The 21,086-nt window shown below is 46.0% G+C and overlaps 2 protein-coding genes across 5 annotated transcripts in view; one reads left to right on the forward strand and one right to left on the reverse strand.

The window, feature by feature from the left end:
- mrpl13 (mitochondrial ribosomal protein L13) overlaps nucleotides 1-19,611 on the reverse strand; it is a 40,993-nt gene extending 21,382 nt beyond the window's left edge. For both annotated transcript variants that reach the window (XM_046336737.1, XM_046336738.1), the window contains exons 1-4: nucleotides 19,491-19,611; nucleotides 19,002-19,125; nucleotides 12,968-13,061; nucleotides 11,509-11,569 (exon numbers count right to left, since the gene is read on the reverse strand). In XM_046336737.1, the coding sequence (XP_046192693.1) occupies nucleotides 11,509-11,569; nucleotides 12,968-13,061; nucleotides 19,002-19,125; nucleotides 19,491-19,517 (306 nt within the window). In that variant the 5' untranslated portion in view covers nucleotides 19,518-19,611. The remainder of the gene's footprint in view (nucleotides 1-11,508; nucleotides 11,570-12,967; nucleotides 13,062-19,001; nucleotides 19,126-19,490) is intronic.
- A 257-nt stretch (nucleotides 19,612-19,868) lies between these two features.
- LOC124021596 (MDM2 binding protein) overlaps nucleotides 19,869-21,086 on the forward strand; it is a 77,515-nt gene continuing 76,297 nt past the window's right edge. For all 3 annotated transcript variants that reach the window (XM_046336734.1, XM_046336735.1, XM_046336736.1), the window contains exons 1-3: nucleotides 19,869-20,024; nucleotides 20,200-20,283; nucleotides 20,427-20,500. In XM_046336734.1, the coding sequence (XP_046192690.1) occupies nucleotides 19,967-20,024; nucleotides 20,200-20,283; nucleotides 20,427-20,500 (216 nt within the window). In that variant the 5' untranslated portion in view covers nucleotides 19,869-19,966. The remainder of the gene's footprint in view (nucleotides 20,025-20,199; nucleotides 20,284-20,426; nucleotides 20,501-21,086) is intronic.

Genomic DNA, 21,086 nt, shown 5'->3' on the forward strand with positions numbered 1-21,086 from the left:
CCCATAAGTAGAATGTATGCACACATGACTGTAAGTCGCTTTGGATAAAAGCGTCTGCTAAATGGCATATATATATATATATATATATAGAGACACTTGGGTGGATCTGATAGAAGGTACTAGATTAAGCAATATGGTAATATCTCCTCTACCTTACCCTCTTTAGATATAAAGTTGTCTACAGGGGAGACTCTTTACTATAACCCTGCAATAGGGTTTGTATTCCTCGTATCCCTCCCTCACTCTGTGGTGTGACACATATTCAGTGTTTCTTGGAGCGATGTGTCACGATCGCCAACTGGTAGCAAATCATTTAGGTCGTGTGAAAAAAATGGTGTTATCCTCAAACTAATACCCTGAATGCTCAGCTCGGGGGAGGCAGGTAGCCTAGTGGTTAGAGCGTTGGGCCAGTAACCGAAAGGTTGCTGGATCGAATCCCTGAGCTGACAAGGTAAAAACCTGTCCTTTTGCCCCTGAACAAGGCAGTTAACCCATTGTTCCCCGGTAAATAATCATTTGTTCTTAACTGACTTTAAATAAAGTTTACATAAAATGTGCCTCTGCCCCTCCCTGCCCCACCGCTCCCCCCTCTGCCCCCCGCCCCTCCCTGCTCCCAGCTGTCCCTCCTCTGCCCCCTCCCTGCTCCCAGCTGCCCCTCCCTGCTCCCAGCTCCCAGCTGCCCCTCCCTGCTCCCAGCTGCCCCTCCCTGCTCCCAGCTGCTCCCAGCTGCCCCTCCCTGCTCCCAGCTGCCCCTCCCTGCTCCCAGCTGCCCCTCCCTCCCTGCTCCCAGCTGCCCCTCCCTCCTTCCGTTGGCAAACCAACCATCAAAATGACATGTTATTCCTACATAACCGTCCACCACTCAAATCCATCCTCTGCAATAAGAAAACCAAGTGAGGGGAAGAAACATCCAAATGTCCCAAATGTCTCATCTACCATTTCCAGCTTAATCCCTTCATACATATCTATCCCCTGTGAAAATTAAATCAGTCCTACTCCTGTTAAATGACGACCGGGGTGTGTGGAAGACGGATGTGTGTTGTATAGGGACACCATCCGTCACCACGGCTACAGAAGGTGGATGTCACCCCGATGTGATCATTACCCACAATTACCTGTGATAGATTCTCCCCCCGTTGGAATAACTCAGCTAGAGACATGCATCCATCTCATTAATGGAGGTATAACGTGCTAGAGGAACCTGAGGAGGGCTGGAGGGGGCTGGAGACGGGAGGGGGAGAGAGAGAGGAGGGGAAGGAAGATGCAACTGGCTAGGGCTGGGGAGGAGCGCTGAGGAGAGGGATGAGGACAGTTAGGGAGAGGTGGGTTAGGGGAGAGAGGAGGTTTGGAGAGGGCTGGGGGCAGGCAGGCAGTTGGCCAGGTCTTGGAGCTCTGCCCTGGGCCATTCTGCTATACAGTATGGGACTGGGATAGGATAACATGTAGCTGTTCAGTTCTCTGGGCTGGGGTAGGATACCATGTGGCTATTCTGGGGTAGGATAACATGTGGCTGTTCAGTTCTCTGGGCTGGGGTAGGATACCATGTGGCTGTTCTGAGGTAGGATAACATGTGGCTGTTCAGTTCTCTGGGCTGGGGTAGGATAACATGTGGCTGTTCTGGGGTAGGATAACATGTGGCTGCTCTGGGGTAGGATAACATGTGGCTGCTCTGGGGTAGGATAACATGTGGCTGCTCTGGGGTAGGATAACATGTGGCTGGTCTGGGGTAGGATAACATGTGGCTGGTCTGGGGTAGGATAACATGTGGCTGGTCTGGGGTAGGATAACATGTGGCTGGTCTGGGGTTGGATAACATGTGGCTGGTCTGGGGTTGGATAACATGTGGCTGTTTAGTTCTCTGGGCTGGGGTAGGATAACATGTGGCTGTGCTGGGGTAGGATAACATGTGGCTATCCTGGGGTAGGATAACATGTGGCTGCTCTGGGGTAGGATAACATGTGGCTGGTCTGGGGTAGGATCACATGTGGCTGTGCTGGGGTAGGATAACATGTGGCTGGTCTGGGGTAGGATAACATGTGGCTGGTCTGGGGTAGGATAACATGTGGCTGGTCTGGGGTAGGATAACATGTGGCTGCTCTGGGGTAGGATAACATGTGGCTGGTCTGGGGTAGGATAACATGTGGCTGGTCTGGGGTAGGATAACATGTGGCTGCTCTGGGGTAGGATAACATGTAGCTGTTCAGTTCTCTGGGCTGGGGTAGGATAACATGTGGTTATCCTGGGGTAGGATAACATGTGGCTGCTCTGGGGTAGGATAACATGTGGCTGGTCTGGGGTAGGATAACATGTGGCTGGTCTGGGGTAGGATAACATGTGGCTGTTCAGTTCTCTGTTCTGGGGTAGGATAACATGTGGCTGTGCTGGGGTAGGATAACATGTGGCTATCCTGGGGTAGGATAACATGTGGCTATCCTGGGGTAGGATAACATGTGGCTGCTCTGGGGTAGGATAACATGTTGCTGGTCTGGGGTAGGATCACATGTGGCTGTGCTGGGGTAGGATAACATGTGGCTGCTCTGGGGTAGGATAACATGTGGCTGCTCTGGGGTAGGATAACATGTAGCTGTTCAGTTCTCTGGGCTGGGGTAGGATAACATGTGGCTGCTCTGTTCTCTGGTCTGGGGTAGGATAACATGTGGCTGTTCTGGGGTAGGATAACATGTGGCTGCTCTGTTCTCTGGGCTGGGGTAGGATAACATGTGGCTGTTCTGTTCTCTGTTCTGGGGTAGGATAACATATAGCTATTCAGTTCTCTGGGCTGGGGTAGGATACCATGTGGCTGTTCAGTTCTTTGGGCTGGGGTAGGATAACGTGTGGCTGTTCTGGGGTTGGATAACATGTGGCTGTGCTGGGGTAGGATAACATGTGGCTGCTGTTCTGGGGTAGGATAACATGTGGCTGCTGGGGTAGGATAACATGTGGCTGCTGTTCTGGGGTAGGATAACATGTGGCTGCTGGGCTGGGGTAGCATAACATGTGGCTGCTCTGTTCTGGGGTAGAATAACATGTGGCTGCTGTTCTGGGGTAGGATAACATGTGGCTGCTGTTCTGGGGTAGGATAACATGTGGCTGCTGTTCTGGGGTAGGATAACATGTGGCTGCTGTTCTGGGGTAGGATAACATGTGGCTGCTCTGTTCTGGGGTAGAATAACATGTGGCTGCTGTTCTGGGGTAGGATAACATGTGGCTGCTCTGTTCTGGGGTAGAATAACATGTGGCTGCTGTTCTGGGGTAGGATAACATGTGGCTGCTGTTCTGGGGTAGCATAACATGTGGCTGCTCTGTTCTGGGGTAGGATAACATGTGGCTGCTGTTCTGGGGTAGAATAACATGTGGCTGCTGTTCTGGGGTAGGATAACATGTGGCTGCTGTTCTGGGGTAGGATAACATGTGGCTGCTCTGTTCTGGGGTAGGATAACATGTGGCTGCTATGTTCTCTGGGCTGGGGTAGGATACCATGTGGCTGTTCTGGGGTAGGATAACATGTGGCTGTTCAGTTCTCTGGGCTGGGGTAGGATAACATGTGGCTGTTCTGGGGTACGATAACATCTGGCTGTCCTGGGGTAGGATAACATGTGGCTGTTCTGGGGTAGGATAACATGTGGCTGGTCTGGGGTAGGATAACATCTGGCTGGTCTGGGGTAGGATAACATGTGGCTGGTCTGGGGTAGGATAACATGTGGCTGGTCTGGGGTAGGATAACATGTGGCTGTGCTGGGGTAGGATAACATGTGGCTGTGCTGGGGTAGGATAACATGTGGCTGTTCTGGGGTAGGATAACATGTGGCTGCTCTGGGGTAGGATAACATGTGGCTGTTCTGGGGTTGGATAACATGTGGCTGTTCTGGGGTAGGAAATGCTTACTTCCAGGTTTTAACCAATAGTGCAAAGAAGGTATTAGGTGAACAATAGGTAAGTAAAGAAATAAAACAACAGTAAAAAGACAGGCTACATACAGTAGCGAGGCTACATACAGTAGTGAGGCTACATACAGTAGCGAGGCTACATACAGTAGCGAGGCTACATACAGTAGCGAGGCTATATACAGTAGCGAGGCTACATACAGTAGCGAGGCTACATACAGACACAGGTTAGTCAGGCTGATTGAGGTAGTATGTACATGTAGATATGGTTAAAGTGACTATGCATATGATGAACAGAGAGTAGCAGTAGTGTAAAAAGGAGTTGGTGGGTGGTGGGACACAATGCAGACAGCCTGCTTAGCCAATGTGCTGGAGCACTGGTTGGTCGGCCCAATTGAGGTAGTATGTACATGAATGTCTAGTTAAAGTGACTATGCTGATCAGATGAACAGAGAGAAGCAGCAGCATGTTGAAACATCGGGAGGTCGACTGAGGGAAAGGGAACATGTAGCACTTAAACTCAAAGGAAGGTGTAAATTACAGCCCGGTTTATTGTAATGTGGGGAGGAGGGTCACTGCACTGCTAGGAACTAGATGAGTCACTACAATTGGAAAAGGGAGGATTCATGTATATCTGGGCTTAGCTATTGGTACATTTAATTAGTATATACGTGAGCTTAGCTATAGGTACATTTAATTAGTATATACACGTGGGCTTAGCTATAGGTACATTTAATTAGTATATACGTGGGCTTAGCTATAGGTACATTTAATTAGTATATACACGTGGGCTTAGCTATTGGTACATTTAATTAGTATATACGTGAGCTTAGCTATTGGTACATTTAATTAGTATATACGTGAGCTTAGCTATAGGTACATTTAATTAGTATATACGTGAGCTTAGCTATAGGTACATTTAACTAATATATACGTGGGCTTAGCTACAGGTACATTTAATTAATATATACGTGGGCTTAGCTATTGGTACATTTAATTAGTATATACACGTGAGCTTAGCTATTGGTACATTTAATTAGTATATACGTGGGCTTAGCTATAGGTACATTTAATTAGGATATACGTGAGCTTAGCTATAGGTACATTTAACTAATATATACGTGAGCTTAGCTATAGGTACATTTAATTAATATATACGTGAGCTTAGCTATAGGTACATTTAATTAGGATATACGTGAGCTTAGCTATAGGTACATTTAACTAATATATACGTGAGCTTAGCTATAGGTACATTTAATTAATATATACGTGAGCTTAGCTATAGGTACATTTAATTAATATATACGTGAGCTTAGCTATAGGTACATTTAATTAATATATACGTGAGCTTAGCTATAGGTACATTTAATTAATATATACGTGAGCTTAGCTATAGGTACATTTAATTAATATATGTGAGCTTAGCTATAGGTACATTTAGCTAATATATACGTGAGCTTAGCTATAGGTACATTTAATTAATATATACGTGAGCTTAGCTATAGGTACATTTAATTAATATATACGTGAGCTTAGCTATAGGTACATTTAATTAATATATACGTGAGCTTAGCTATAGGTACATTTAATTAATATATATGTGAGCTTAGCTATAGGTACATTTAATTAATATATACGTGGGCTTAGCTACAGGTACATTTAATTAGTATATACGTGGGCTTAGCTATAGGTACATTTAACTAATATATACGTGAGCTTAGCTATAGGTACATTTAATTAGTATATACGTGAGCTTAGCTATAGGTACATTTAATTAACATTCATGTATGCGAGGCAACACAAACTAAAAGTATACACTGAAACATAAGACCATCCATCTAAATAAGAGCAAGGCAGAGAGGAGAGAAAACATACAGCTGAATTTAACCTGAAATGGGTTTGGTTTTATTCCTTGAAAAAGTTCATCTCTGGGTTGTAAATAATCTGTGCTGCTGTTCCTTTATCTTCCTGCACACCCAGCTAGGCCTTTCCCCAGATTACAGTAGACCTTCTCCTAAAGGTCTAATCGTCTGACAGACCAGCATCAGCAGAGATCCTGTGTGTCTGTGATAATACACACCCAGCTAGGCCTTTCCCCAGAAATACAGTAGACCTTCGCCTAAAGGTCTAAACGTCTGACAGACCTGCATCAGCAGAGATCCTGTGTGTCTGTGATAATACACACCCAGCTAGGCCTTTCCCCAGAAATACAGTAGACCTTCTCCTAAAGGTCTAAACGTCTGACAGACCAGCATCAGCAGAGATCCTGTGTGTCTGTGATAATACACACCCAGCTAGGCCTTTCCCCAGATTACAGTAGACTTTCACCTAAAGGTCTAAACGTCTGACAGACCAGCATCAGCAGAGATCCTGTGTGTCTGTGATAATACACACCCAGCTAGGCCTTTCCCCAGATTACAGTAGACCTTCTCCTAAAGGTCTAAACGTCTAACAGACCTGCATCAGCAGAGATCCTGTGTGTCTGTGATAATACACACCCAGCTAGGCCTTTCCCCAGATTACAGTAGACCTTCTCCTAAAGGTCTAAACGTCTGACAGACCAGCATCAGCAGAGATCCTGTGTGTCTGTGATAATACACACCCAGCTAGGCCTTTCCCCAGATTACAGTAGACCTTCTCCTAAAGATCTAATCGTCTGACAGACCAGCATCAGCAGAGATCCTGTGTGTCTGTGATAATACACACCCAGCTAGGCCTTTCCCCAGATTACAGTAGACCTTCTCCTAAAGGTCTAATCGTCTGACAGACCTGCATCAGCAGAGATCCTGTGTGTCTGTGATAATACACACCCAGCTAGGCCTTTCCCCAGATTACAGTAGACCTTCTCCTAAAGGTCTAAACGTCTAACAGACCTGCATCAGCAGAGATCCTGTGTGTCTGTGATAATACACACCCAGCTAGGCCTTTCCCCAGATTACAGTAGACCTTCTCCTAAAGGTCTAAACGTCTGACAGACCAGCATCAGCAGAGATCCTGTGTGTCTGTGATAATACACACCCAGCTAGGCCTTTCCCCAGATTACAGTAGACCTTCTCCTAAAGGTCTAATCGTCTGACAGACCTGCATCAGCAGAGATCCTGTGTGTCTGTGATAATACACACCCAGCTAGGCCTTTCCCCAGATTACAGTAGACCTTCTCCTAAAGGTCTAAACGTCTAACAGACCTGCATCAGCAGAGATCCTGTGTGTCTGTGATAATACACACCCAGCTAGGCCTTTCCCCAGATTACAGTAGACCTTCTCCTAAAGGTCTTCTAACAGACCTGCATCAGCAGAGATCCTGTGTGTCTGTGATAATACACACCCAGCTAGGCCTTTCCCCAGATTACAGTAGACCTTCTCCTAAAGGTCTAAACGTCTGACAGACCAGCATCAGCAGAGATCCTGTGTGTCTGTGATAATACACACCCAGCTAGGCCTTTCCCCAGATTACAGTAGACCTTCTCCTAAAGATCTAATCGTCTGACAGACCAGCATCAGCAGAGATCCTGTGTGTCTGTGATAATACACACCCAGCTAGGCCTTTCCCCAGATTACAGTAGACCTTTGCCTAAAGGTCTAATCGTCTGACAGACCTGCATCAGCAGAGATCCTGTGTGTCTGTGATAATACACACCCAGCTAGGCCTTTCCCCAGATTACAGTAGACCTTCTCCTAAAGGTCTAAACGTCTAACAGACCTGCATCAGCAGAGATCCTGTGTGTCTGTGATAATACACACCCAGCTAGGCCTTTCCCCAGATTACAGTAGACCTTCTCCTAAAGGTCTAAACGTCTGACAGACCAGCATCAGCAGAGATCCTGTGTGTCTGTGATAATACACACCCAGCTAGGCCTTTCCCCAGATTACAGTAGACCTTCTCCTAAAGGTCTAATCGTCTGACAGACCTGCATCAGCAGAGATCCTGTGTGTCTGTGATAATACACACCCAGCTAGGCCTTTCCCCAGATTACAGTAGACCTTCTCCTAAAGGTCTAAACGTCTAACAGACCTGCATCAGCAGAGATCCTGTGTGTCTGTGATAATACACACCCAGCTAGGCCTTTCCCCAGATTACAGTAGACCTTCTCCTAAAGGTCTAAACGTCTGACAGACCAGCATCAGCAGAGATCCTGTGTGTCTGTGATAATACACACCCAGCTAGGCCTTTCCCCAGATTACAGTAGACTTTCACCTAAAGGTCTAATCGTCTGACAGACCAGCATCAGCAGAGATCCTGTGTGTCTGTGATAATACACACCCAGCTAGGCCTTTCCCCAGATTACAGTAGACCTTTGCCTAAAGGTCTAATCGTCTGACAGACCAGCATCAGCAGAGATCCTGTGTGTCTGTGATAATACACACCCAGCTAGGCCTTTCCCCAGATTACAGTAGACCTTTGCCTAAAGGTCTAATCGTCTGACAGACCAGCATCAGCAGAGATCCTGTGTGTCTGTGATAATACACACCCAGCTAGGCCTTTCCCCAGATTACAGTAGACCTTTGCCTAAAGGTCTAATCGTCTGACAGACCAGCATCAGCAGAGATCCTGTGTGTCTGTGATAATACACACCCAGCTAGGCCTTTCCCCAGATTACAGTAGACCTTTCCTAAAGGTCTAAACGTCTGACAGACCAGCATCAGCAGAGATCCTGTGTGTCTGTGATAATACACACCCAGCTAGGCCTTTCCCCAGATTACAGTAGACCTTTGCCTAAAGGTCTAATCGTCTGACAGACCAGCATCAGCAGAGATCCTGTGTGTCTGTGATAATACACACCCAGCTAGGCCTTTCCCCAGATTACAGTAGACCTTTGCCTAAAGGTCTAATCGTCTGACAGACCAGCATCAGCAGAGATCCTGTGTGTCTGTGATAATACACACCCAGCTAGGCCTTTCCCCAGATTACAGTAGACCTTCTCCTAAAGGTCTAAACGTCTGACAGACCAGCATCAGCAGAGATCCTGTGTGTCTGTGATAATACACACCCAGCTAGGCCTTTCCCCAGATTACAGTAGACCTTTGCCTAAAGGTCTAATCGTCTGACAGACCAGCATCAGCAGAGATCCTGTGTGTCTGTGATAATACACACCCAGCTAGGCCTTTCCCCAGATTACAGTAGACTTTCACCTAAAGGTCTAAACGTCTGACAGACCAGCATCAGCAGAGATCCTGTGTGTCTGTGATAATACACACCCAGCTAGGCCTTTCCCCAGATTACAGTAGACCTTTGCCTAAAGGTCTAATCGTCTGACAGACCAGCATCAGCAGAGATCCTGTGTGTCTGTGATAATACACACCCAGCTAGGCCTTTCCCCAGATTACAGTAGACCTTTGCCTAAAGGTCTAATCGTCTGACAGACCAGCATCAGCAGAGATCCTGTGTGTCTGTGATAATACACACCCAGCTAGGCCTTTCCCCAGATTACAGTAGACCTTGTCCTAAAGGTCTAATCGTCTGACAGACCAGCATCAGCAGAGATCCTGTGTGTCTGTGATAATACACACCCAGCTAGGCCTTTCCCCAGATTACAGTAGACCTTGTCCTAAAGGTCTAATCGTCTGACAGACCAGCATCAGCAGAGATCCTGTGTGTCTGTGATAATACACACCCAGCTAGGCCTTTCCCCAGATTACAGTAGACCTTTGCCTAAAGGTCTAATCGTCTGACAGACCAGCATCAGCAGAGATCCTGTGTGTCTGTGATAATACACACCCAGCTAGGCCTTTCCCCATATTACAGTAGACCTTCTCCTAAAGGTCTAAATGTCTAAAAGACCTGCATCAGCAGAGATCCTGTGTGTCTGTGATAATACACACCCAGCTAGGCCTTTCCCCAGATTACAGTAGACCTTCTCCTAAAGGTCTAATCGTCTGACAGACCAGCATCAGCAGAGATCCTGTGTGTCTGTGATAATACACACCCAGCTAGGCCTTTCCCCAGATTACAGTAGACTTTCACCTAAAGGTCTAATCGTCTGACAGACCAGCATCAGCAGAGATCCTGTGTGTCTGTGATAATACACACCCAGCTAGGCCTTTCCCCAGATTACAGTAGACTTTCACCTAAAGGTCTAATCGTCTGACAGACCAGCATCAGCAGAGATCCTGTGTGTCTGTGATAATACACACCCAGCTAGGCCTTTCCCCATATTACAGTAGACCTTCTCCTAAAGGTCTAAACGTCTGACAGACCAGCATCAGCAGAGATCCTGTGTGTCTGTGATAATACACACCCAGCTAGGCCTTTCCCCAGATTACAGTAGACCTTGTCCTAAAGGTCTAATCGTCTGACAGACCAGCATCAGCAGAGATCCTGTGTGTCTGTGATAATACACAAGTGTCTCTGTCTGAAATCCTCCCTGATGATCCTGCAGGAGAACACTCCCCCTCTGGAACCAGAGGGACGGGAGACTTACAAGGACAGACAATTCATTACACCATAATTCATTCTCTCTCTCTCTCTCACACCCTCTCTCACACCAGCGGGCCATTTATAACCTTTATAGACAAAACACGTCACACAACTGTGTGACAGCTCATATTTCATCACATGAACATCGATACATAACAGCAATGCAAAATGCAACTACTGTCCTGAACGAATGAAACTTTAAAGGCTGAAGTTACTGTACACCTGAGAGGACAGTGTTTATTCAGTGTTTCCAAACAGACTGCAGTGGCCCCACCAATAAAACAGTAGTTAACTCACCGGTCAGTTTATTAGGTACACCATCCTGTTCACTACAGACAGTGAGTCGTCACGTGGCTGTGGCTTGCTCTATAAAACAGTAGTTAACTCACCGGTCAGTTTATTAGGTACACCATCCTGTTCACTACAGACAGTGAGTCGTCACGTGGCTGTGGCTTGCTATATAAAGCAGGCAGACAGGCATCGAGGCATTCAGTTACCCTTCTAAAACCAGTGACCTAAGCGACTTTGAGCGCGGTATGACCGTCGGTACCAGGCTCGCCGGATCCAGTACCTCAGAAATGGCTGCATTCCTGGGCTTTTCACACACGACAACGTCCAGAGTTTACAGAGGAACGGAGCGACAAACACAAAACATCCAGTCAGCTGCAGTCCTGTAAAACAGCTGGTTGATGAGAGACGTGGAAGGAGAAGGAGAAGAATGGTGCAAGTCAACAGGCAGACAAATAACCATAACCAGGCCACAAACAGACAAATAACAGCACAACAGTGGTGTGTTGAACAGCATCTCAGAACACACATCTCGTCGCTTCCTGTCATGGATGGACTGTTGCAGCAGACGACCACACCGGGGTTCCACTCCTATCAGCTAATAACAAGAAGAAGTGTCTCCAGTGGGAACATGATCACCAACACTTGAGAAGTGGAAAAACATTCTCTGGTCCGACGAATGGCGGTTTCTGTTGAGTCAAGCTGATGGCCTTCAGAGTCCTGATGGTGTCAATGGTACAGGCTGGTTGCTGTGGTGTACCGCCATCCAATCTGCAGCAACTGCGTGACGCCATCGCGTCAACATGGACCAACATCCCTGTGGAATGTTCCCCAAGAATTCTGGCTGTTCTGGAGGCAAAAGGGTGGGGTCCGACTCGGTACTAGACAAGTGTACCTAATAAACTGACTCTCAATACTTACTGCTTTGGGGTCTTTCGAATGTAGCTGGGTGGCTGTGACTTGTTTAAATCCACCCGGGTACCTTTGGGAAAAAAACAAGACTGAAATTAGAGGAAGACAATCAACTTTACACACATAGGTTTAGTCAACCACATCACTCTACACACATAGGTTTAGTCAACCACATCACTCTACACACAGGTTTAGTCAACCACATCACTCTACACACATAGGTTTAGTCAACCACATCACTCTACACACATAGGCTTAGTGAACCACATCACTCTACACACATAGGCTTAGTGAACCACATCACTCTACACACATAGGCTTAGTCAACCACATCACTCTACACACATAGGCTTAGTGAACCACATCACTCTACACACATAGGCTTAGTCAACCACATCACTCATTACACACATAGACTTAGTCAACCACATCACTCTACACACATAGACTTAGTCAACCACATCACTCTACACACATAGTCAACCACATCACTCTACACACATAGACTTAGTCAACCACATCACTCTACACACATAGTCAACCACATCACTCTACACACATAGACTTAGTCAACCACATCACTCTACACACATAGACTTAGTCAACCACATCACTCTACACACATAGTCAACCACATCACTCTACACACATAGACTTAGTCAACCACATCACTCTACACACATAGACTTAGTCAACCACATCACTCATTACACACATAGACTTAGTCAACCACATCACTCTACACACATAGACTTAGTCAACCACATCACTCTACACACATAGACTTAGTCAACCACATCACTCTACACACATAGACTTAGTCAACCACATCACTCTACACACATAGACTTAGTCAACCACATCACTCTACACACATAGACTTAGTCAACCACATCACTCTACACACATAGTCAACCACATCACTCTACACACATAGACTTAGTCAACCACATCACTCTACACACATAGACTTAGTCAACCACATCACTCTACACACATAGACTTAGTCAACCACATCACTCTACACACATAGTCAACCACATCACTCTACACACATAGACTTAGTCAACCACATCACTCTACACACATAGACTTAGTCAACCACATCACTCTACACACATAGACTTAGTCAACCACATCACTCTACACACATAGTCAACCACATCACTCTACACACATAGACTTAGTCAACCACATCACTCTACACACATAGACTTAGTCAACCACATCACTCTACACACAGACTTAGTCAACCACATCACTCTACACACATAGACTTAGTCAACCACATCACTCTACACACATAGACTTAGTCAACCACATCCCTCTACACACAGATCAGTTCACATGCTCCATGTTTTCAATGAAGTTCTTCTTGATTGATGAGTAAACACAGATACAGAATAACACTCGTGTTGTGTTGACTGGTTAATTCCATGTGTAGCAGACAGACGGTCTGAGGCCTTACTGGGTGTGAGAGGAGTACATCTTCTGTTCCCATTTGTTCCCAGAGAAGGCTATGTGTCGGCTGTTCATGACTACTACGTGGTCTCCAACATCACCTGAGGAACACAGAGACACGTCCTCATTAGAAAACATCACAAACTCCGTAGAAACAGATTTTGCTGACATGTTCCAAGGGATGTTCTTTTAGCTCCTTTCAAAAGATTATCAAGGAATACAGGAAAAGATTCATCATTTGATTGCCTGCCACCACAACAAAAAGGTGGTTTCTGAATTAGATATAATGGGTAGAGAATGATAGATGACTAAGTGGTTGACTTGCAGGTAGCCTAGTGGTTAGAGTGTAGGGACGGCAGGTAGCCTAGTGGTTAGAGTGTAGGGACGGCAGGTAGCCTAGTGGTTAGAGTGTAGGGACGGTAGGTAGCCTAGTGGTTAGAGTGTAGGGACGGCAGGTAGCCTAGTGGTTAGAGTGTAGGGACGGCAGGTAGCCTAGTGGTTAGAGTGTAGGGACGGCAGGTAGCCTAGTGGTTAGAGTGTAGGGACGGCAGGTAGCCTAGTGGTTAGAGTGTAGGGACGGCAGGTAGCCTAGTGGTTAGAGTGTAGAGACGGCAGGTATCCTAGTGGTTAGAGTGTAGAGACGGCAGGTAGCCTAGTGGTTAGAGTGTAGAGACGGCAGGTAGCCTAGTGGTTAGAGTGTAGGGACGGCAGGTAGCCTAGTGGTTAGAGTGTAGGGATGGCAGGTAGCCTAGTGGTTAGAGTGTAGGGGCAGGCAGGTAGCCTAGTGGTTAGAGTGTAGGGACGGCAGGTAGCCTAGTGGTTAGAGTGTAGGGACGGCAGGTAGCCTAGTGGTTAGAGTGTAGGGACGGCAGGTAGCCTAGTGGTTAGAGTGTAGAGACGGCAGGTATCCTAGTGGTTAGAGTGTAGAGACGGCAGGAAGCCTAGTGGTTAGAGTGTAGGGACGGCAGGTAGCCTAGTGGTTAGAGTGTAGAGACGGCAGGTATCCTAGTGGTTAGAGTGTAGAGACGGCAGGTAGCCTAGTGGTTAGAGTGTAGAGACGGCAGGTAGCCTAGTGGTTAGAGTGTAGGGACGGCAGGTAGCCTAGTGGTTAGAGTGTAGGGACGGCAGGTAGCCTAGTGGTTAGAGTGTAGGGACGGCAGGTAGCCTAGTGGTTAGAGTGTAGGGACGGCAGGTAGCCTAGTGGTTAGAGTGTAGGGACGGCAGGTAGCCTAGTGGTTAGTGTAGGGACGGCAGGTAGCCTAGTGGTTAGAGTGTAGGGACGGCAGGTAGCCTAGTGGTTAGAGTGTAGGGACGGCAGGTAGCCTAGTGGTTAGAGTGTAGGGACGGCAGGTAGCCTAGTGGTTAGAGTGTAGGGACGGCAGGTAGCCTAGTGGTTAGAGTGTAGGGACGGCAGGTAGCCTAGTGGTTAGAGTGTAGGGACGGCAGGTAGCCTAGTGGTTAGAGTGTAGGGACGGCAGGTAGCCTAGTGGTTAGAGTGTAGGGACGGCAGGTAGCCTAGTGGTTAGAGTGTAGGGACGGCAGGTAGCCTAGTGGTTAGAGTGTAGGGACGGCAGGTAGCCTAGTGGTTAGAGTGTAGGGACGGCAGGTAGCCTAGTGGTTAGAGTGTAGGGACGGCAGGTAGCCTAGTGGTTAGAGTGTAGGGACGGCAGGTAGCCTAGTGGTTAGAGTGTAGGGACGGCAGGTAGCCTAGTGGTTAGAGTGTAGGGACGGCAGGTAGCCTAGTGGTTAGAGTGTAGGGACGGCAGGTAGCCTAGTGGTTAGAGTGTAGGGACGGCAGGTAGCCTAGTGGTTAGAGTGTAGGGACGGCAGGTAGCCTAGTGGTTAGAGTGTAGAGACGGCAGGTAGCCTAGTGGTTAGAGTGTAGGGACGGCAGGTAGCCTAGTGGTTAGAGTGTAGGGACGGCAGGTAGCCTAGTGGTTAGAGTGTAGAGACGGCAGGTAGCCTAGTGGTTAGAGTGTAGGGACGGCAGGTAGCCTAGTGGTTAGAGTGTAGGGACGGCAGGTAGCCTAGTGGTTAGAGCGCTGGACCAGTAACCAAAAGGTTGCTTGATCGAATTCCCGAGCTGACAGGTAAAATATGACGTTCTGCACCTGAACAAGGCAGTTAATCCACTGTTCCCCGGGCGCCGATGACGTAGATGTTAATTAAAGCAGCCCCCCGCATCTCTCTAATTAAGAGATGGTTGGGAGAAATGACAGTCCATCATTAAATTTAGAGATGAAGGTCAGTTAATCCGGAAAATTTCAAGAACTTTTAACAGTTTCTTCAAGTGCAGTTGCAAAAACCATCAAGTGTTATAAAGAAACTGGCTCTAATGAGGACCACTACAGGAAAGGAAGACCCAGAGTTACCTCTGCTGCAGAGGATACGTTCGTTAGTTACCAGCCTCAGAAATTGCAGCCCAAATAAATGCTTCAGAGTTCAAGTAATGGACATCTCAACATCAACTGTTCAGAGGAGAACAGTTGATGTTCAGACCTTCATGGTGGAATTGCTGTAAAGAAACCACTACTAAAAGGTCACAAGAAACGTGCTTGGGCCAAGAAACACGAGCAATGGACATTAGACCGGTGGAAATCTGTCCTTTGGTCTGATGAGGCCAACATTTAGATTTCTGGTCCCAACCACACTGTCATTGTGAGACACAGAGTAGGTGAATGGAGCACGGATGAGCTGGTGACACTGTCTGTGATTTAATTAGAATTCAAGGCACACTTAACACACGTAACCAGCATGGCTACCACAGCATTCTGCAGTGACACGCCATCCCGTCTGGTTTGCCCTTAGTGGGACTATCATTTGATTTTCAACAGGACAATGACCCAACACACCTCCAGGCTGTGTAAGTGCTATTATTATCAAGAAGGAGAGTGATGTAGTGCTGCATCAGATGACCTGGCCTACACAATCACCCGACCTCAACCCAATTGAGATGGTTTGAGATGAGTTGGACCACAGAGTGAAGGAAAAGCGTGCTCAGCATATGTGGGAACTCCTTCAAGACTGTTGGAAAAGCATTCCAGGTGAAGCTGGCTGAGAGAATGCCAAGAGTGTGAAAAGCTGTCATCAAGGCAAAGGGTGTCTACTTTGAAGAACTTCAAATATATTTTGATTTGTTTAACACTTTTCTGGTTACTACATGATTCCATGTGTGTTATTTCATAGTTGTGATGTCTTCACTATTATTCTACAATGTAGAAAATAGTAAAAAAAATAAAGAAAAATGAATGAGTAGGTGTGTCCAAACTTTTGACTGGTGCTGTATAAAACAAGAGAATAAAACCCTTCTTAGTTTGAATGGTTAGTCAACAACCAGCATGAAACATTAGAATAGGTCAAACAGGGTCATGGAATAGGTCAAACAGGGTCATAGAATAGGTCAAACAGGGTCATAGAATAGGTCAAACAGGGTCATAGAATAGGTCAAACAGGGTCATGGAATAGGTCAAACAGGGTCATAGAATAGGTCAAACAGGGTCATAGAATAGGTCAAACAGGGTCATGGAATAGGTCAAACAGGGTCATAGAATAGGTCAAACAGGGTCATAGAATAGGTCAAACAGGGTCATAGAATAGGTCAAACAGGGTCATGGAATAGGTCAAACAGGGTCATGGAATAGGTCAAACAGGGTCATGGAATAGGTCAAACAGGGTCATAGAATAGGTCAAACAGGGTCATAGAATAGGTCAAACAGGGTCATGGAATAGGTCAAACAGGGTCATAGAATAGGTCAAACAGGGTCATAGAATAGGTCAAACAGGGTCATAGAATAGGTCAAACAGGGTCATGGAATAGGTCAAACAGGGTCATGGAATAGGTCAAACAGGGTCATAGAATAGGTCAAACAGGGTCATAGAATAGGTCAAACAGGGTCATGGAATAGGTCAAACAGGGTCATAGAATAGGTCAAACAGGGTCATAGAATAGGTCAAACAGGGTCATGGAATAGGTCAAACAGGGTCATAGAATAGGTCAAACAGGGTCATAGAATAGGTCAAACAGGGTCATGGAATAGGTCAAACAGGGTCATAGAATAGGTCAAACAGGGTCATAGAATAGGTCAAACAGGGTCATGGAATAGGTCAAACAGGGTCATAGAATAGGTCAAACAGGGTCATAGAATAGGTCAAACAGGGTCATGGAATAGGTCAAACAGGGTCATAGAATAGGTCAAACAGGGTCATAGAATAGGTCAAACAGGGTCATAGAATAGGTCAAACAGGGTCATGGAATAGGTCAAACAGGGTCATGGAATAGGTCAAACAGGGTCATGGAATAGGTCAAACAGGGTCATAGAAGAGGTCAAACAGGGTCATAGAATAGGTCAAACAGGGTCATAGAATAGGTCAAACAGGGTCATGGAATAGGTCAAACAGGGTCATAGAATAGGTCAAACAGGGTCATAGAATAGGTCAAACAGGGTCATGGAATAGGTCAAACAGGGTCATAGAATAGGTCAAACAGGGTCATAGAATAGGTCAAACAGGGTCATAGAATAGGTCAAACAGGGTCATGGAATAGGTCAAACAGGGTCATGGAATAGGTCAAACAGGGTCATGGAATAGGTCAAACAGGGTCATAGAATAGGTCAAACAGGGTCATAGAATAGGTCAAACAGGGTCATGGAATAGGTCAAACAGGGTCATAGAATAGGTCAAACAGGGTCATAGAATAGGTCAAACAGGGTCATAGAATAGGTCAAACAGGGTCATGGAATAGGTCAAACAGGGTCATGGAATAGGTCAAACAGGGTCATAGAATAGGTCAAACAGGGTCATAGAATAGGTCAAACAGGGTCATGGAATAGGTCAAACAGGGTCATAGAATAGGTCAAACAGGGTCATAGAATAGGTCAAACAGGGTCATGGAATAGGTCAAACAGGGTCATAGAATAGGTCAAACAGGGTCATAGAATAGGTCAAACAGGGTCATAGAATAGGTCAAACAGGGTCATGGAATAGGTCAAACAGGGTCATGGAATAGGTCAAACAGGGTCATGGAATAGGTCAAACAGGGTCATAGAATAGGTCAAACAGGGTCATGGAATAGGTCAAACAGGGTCATGGAATAGGATTCCAGCCGTTAACAGAGCACAGCTCCAGGGATGAGGGGAAAGTAATGGACAGGGTTCTCCATCCCTCAGGGTCCCTGCTACACACAACCATTAACAGAGCACAGCTCCAGGGATGAGGGGAAAGTAATGGACAGGGTTCTCTATCCCTCAGGGTCCCTGCTACACACAACCATTAACAGAACACAGCTCCAGGGATGAGGGGACAGTAATGGACAGGGTTCTCTATCCCTCAGGGTCCCTGCCCACACACAACCATTAACAGAACACAGCTCCAGGGATGAGGGGACAGTAATGGACAGGGTTCTCCATCCCTCAGGGTCCCTGCCCACACACAACCATTAACAGAACACAGCTCCAGGGATGAGGGGAAAGTAACGGACAGGGTTCTCCATCCCGAGGGGCTGCCGAGTGGCGCAGTGGTGTAAGGCACTGTATCTCAGTGCAAGAGGCGTCACTATAGTACCAGGTTCGAATCCAGGCTGTATCACATTGGGAGTCCCATAGGGACTAGGTAGGTCGTCATTGTAAATAAGAGTTTGTTAAAGGTTACACATATCCCTCAGGGTCCCTGTCCACTCACATGGACCTTCACATCAGGTGACGAGGCATTCACCTCACAGTCAAATACAATTAGTGTGAATAGACACAGGTTTTGAAGGAATGCTGAAGGCAGTTGATGAAAAATAAGAGGTGTGTGGGTACTATGCCTTCTGGTTATGTGCATAGTTGGGGTCTATTGGTTTCACAGTGATACTTTAGCGCCACCATGTGGTCATTGTTATGGCCACAAACAAATCTCTGATTATGGAGAATATGTCCTGGCTGGCTGTGAAGAAAACATCAAATTAAATACTCAAATCAACTGCAGACTGTATTGCACAGTCACACACATTCAGCAAAACACATAATTTCTAAAACGGGCATACTAACTAGCTATCTACTTACTCAGTGCATGGTAGATAGGTTTGTGTTTCCCCTGTAGCCTGATTGCACACATAGTGGCAATCTTCCCTGGAGGCTGCATCCGAGCGTCTATCAGGTACCACGACCTGGCAAAGGTAGCCCATTGCTGAATACGGGGGAACAGAGAGAGAGAGAGAGATCAAGTCAATTCTGAGTTTCAGACACAGTAGTAGCACAGCATCCCTCATCAACACACAGTTGTCAGCTCTCAAGCCACAAACATGTAGCTGCACGCTGGCTTGGGCCCACGGATTATATTCATACAATAAATCATTGCAAGAAAAGATCCCACTGTAATTTAAGACTACGATTAATAAAGAGATTAGCTAGTTGGACAGATAGCGGATAGCTAGCTAGCTAACGTTAGCTCCATATACCATCGGATAGCGATGAGTTTTGCATATAACTGACACATTTACACATTTAATGCTGGTTCTAAATACAATTACGTATAAAAAAATAAAGTATTACCTGGGCAGATTTAGTAAAACTGGACATACTACTTGAATTACGAGCACATCATTCCAGATTGACCCCCAATGTGAGCAGATGGTGCAGCGTTGTATTGAGTCGAAACATGGATAAAAAAAACTCTGTTCCTGGGTCCAAATTGTAAATCTGTTCCTGAAATCCTGAATGGATAACTAGTACATTTTCGGTGAATAATATGTAAACGATGATATTGGTATATTTTTAGTGAGAAACCTATCAAAGAATATGCCAAACAATATTTGGTTTTGATAATATCATTCATGGTCATTAAACATGTATTTTCCCGCCGGTTGTATTTTGAAGTAGCGCCTTGACGTCACCAGAACTCGAGATGACAACTTCCGTTTCACTAGAGAGAGAGAGCGCGCGGAAATGAATTTTATAATACGAAAAAAAGTCCACACAACTTTTTATTGACATTTATACTGAACACTGATGGTAGAGTATTCAGAGGAATGGATCGGTACGTGCTAGTTGTTTCTTTTCACCAAGAAGAGGATAAATGCGCGAAGGGTACGTTAACCATGGCTTTGTAGCGGACTCGGGTTTCGTGTTGTTTTCTACTGTAGTAGGGAGCAGCAGAGCCATCTATAGTAGACAGGATGATACACATACTATGAGCAATGGCGGTGTTCTTGTAAATGTAAGTCATAACTTCTTGAATTATTGTAAATCGTGTATTTTACAGCATTGGAGGCTGCCAAACAGATCTATGATAAACTGGGGAGCATCGCCAGTTGTAATTCAAAACGGAGGGTTTCTCTGTTTCCAGGTAAGCCAATGCATTGTTTGTGTGTGTCAGGTGTCTTGCTTGCAGAAACGATTGCATTATGTCTACCTGCTTTTAAACATTGTACGGGGTTAAGTAACATTTGCTAAATGTGATTGTGTCATCTTTCTCATCTGCCTCCTAAGCCTGCTCTCTGAGTGGTGGTCCAGCCTCACAGAGGTGGTATTTTGCTGTCCAGACATGCCATGGGACATCTCAGGTAAGTGTCATGTCAAGGAATGTCTGGTATTAATCAGGGATGTCGTTCTGATCCTTCTCTGTCGTTATTTGTGTTTATGGAGCTGTAGAGATGTCTGTCTATGTCCTGCTTTGTGTTTATAGAGATGTAGAGATGTCTACCTATGTCCTGCTCTGTGTTTATGGAGCTGTAGAGATGTCTACCTATGTCCTGCTTTGTGTTTATAGAGATGTAGAGATGTCTACCTATGTCCTGCTTTGTGTTTATAGAGATGTAGAGATGTCTACCTATGTCCTGCTCTGTGTTTATGGAGCTGTAGAGATGTCTACCTATGTCCTGCTCTGTGTTTATGGAGCTGTAGAGATGTCTACCTATGTCCTGCTCTGTGTTTATGGAGCTGTAGAGATGTCTGTCTATGTCCTGCTTTGTGTTTATAGAGATGTAGAGATGTCTACCTATGTCCTGCTCTGTGTTTATGGAGCTGTAGAGATGTCTACCTATGTCCTGCTTTGTGTTTATAGAGATGTAGAGATGTCTACCTATGTCCTGCTTTGTGTTTATAGAGATGTAGAGATGTCTACCTATGTCCTGCTCTGTGTTTATAGAG

Source organism: Oncorhynchus gorbuscha, unplaced genomic scaffold, assembly GCF_021184085.1.
Source record: "Oncorhynchus gorbuscha isolate QuinsamMale2020 ecotype Even-year unplaced genomic scaffold, OgorEven_v1.0 Un_scaffold_1136, whole genome shotgun sequence".
In the NCBI taxonomy this organism is placed as follows: domain Eukaryota; kingdom Metazoa; phylum Chordata; class Actinopteri; order Salmoniformes; family Salmonidae; genus Oncorhynchus; species Oncorhynchus gorbuscha.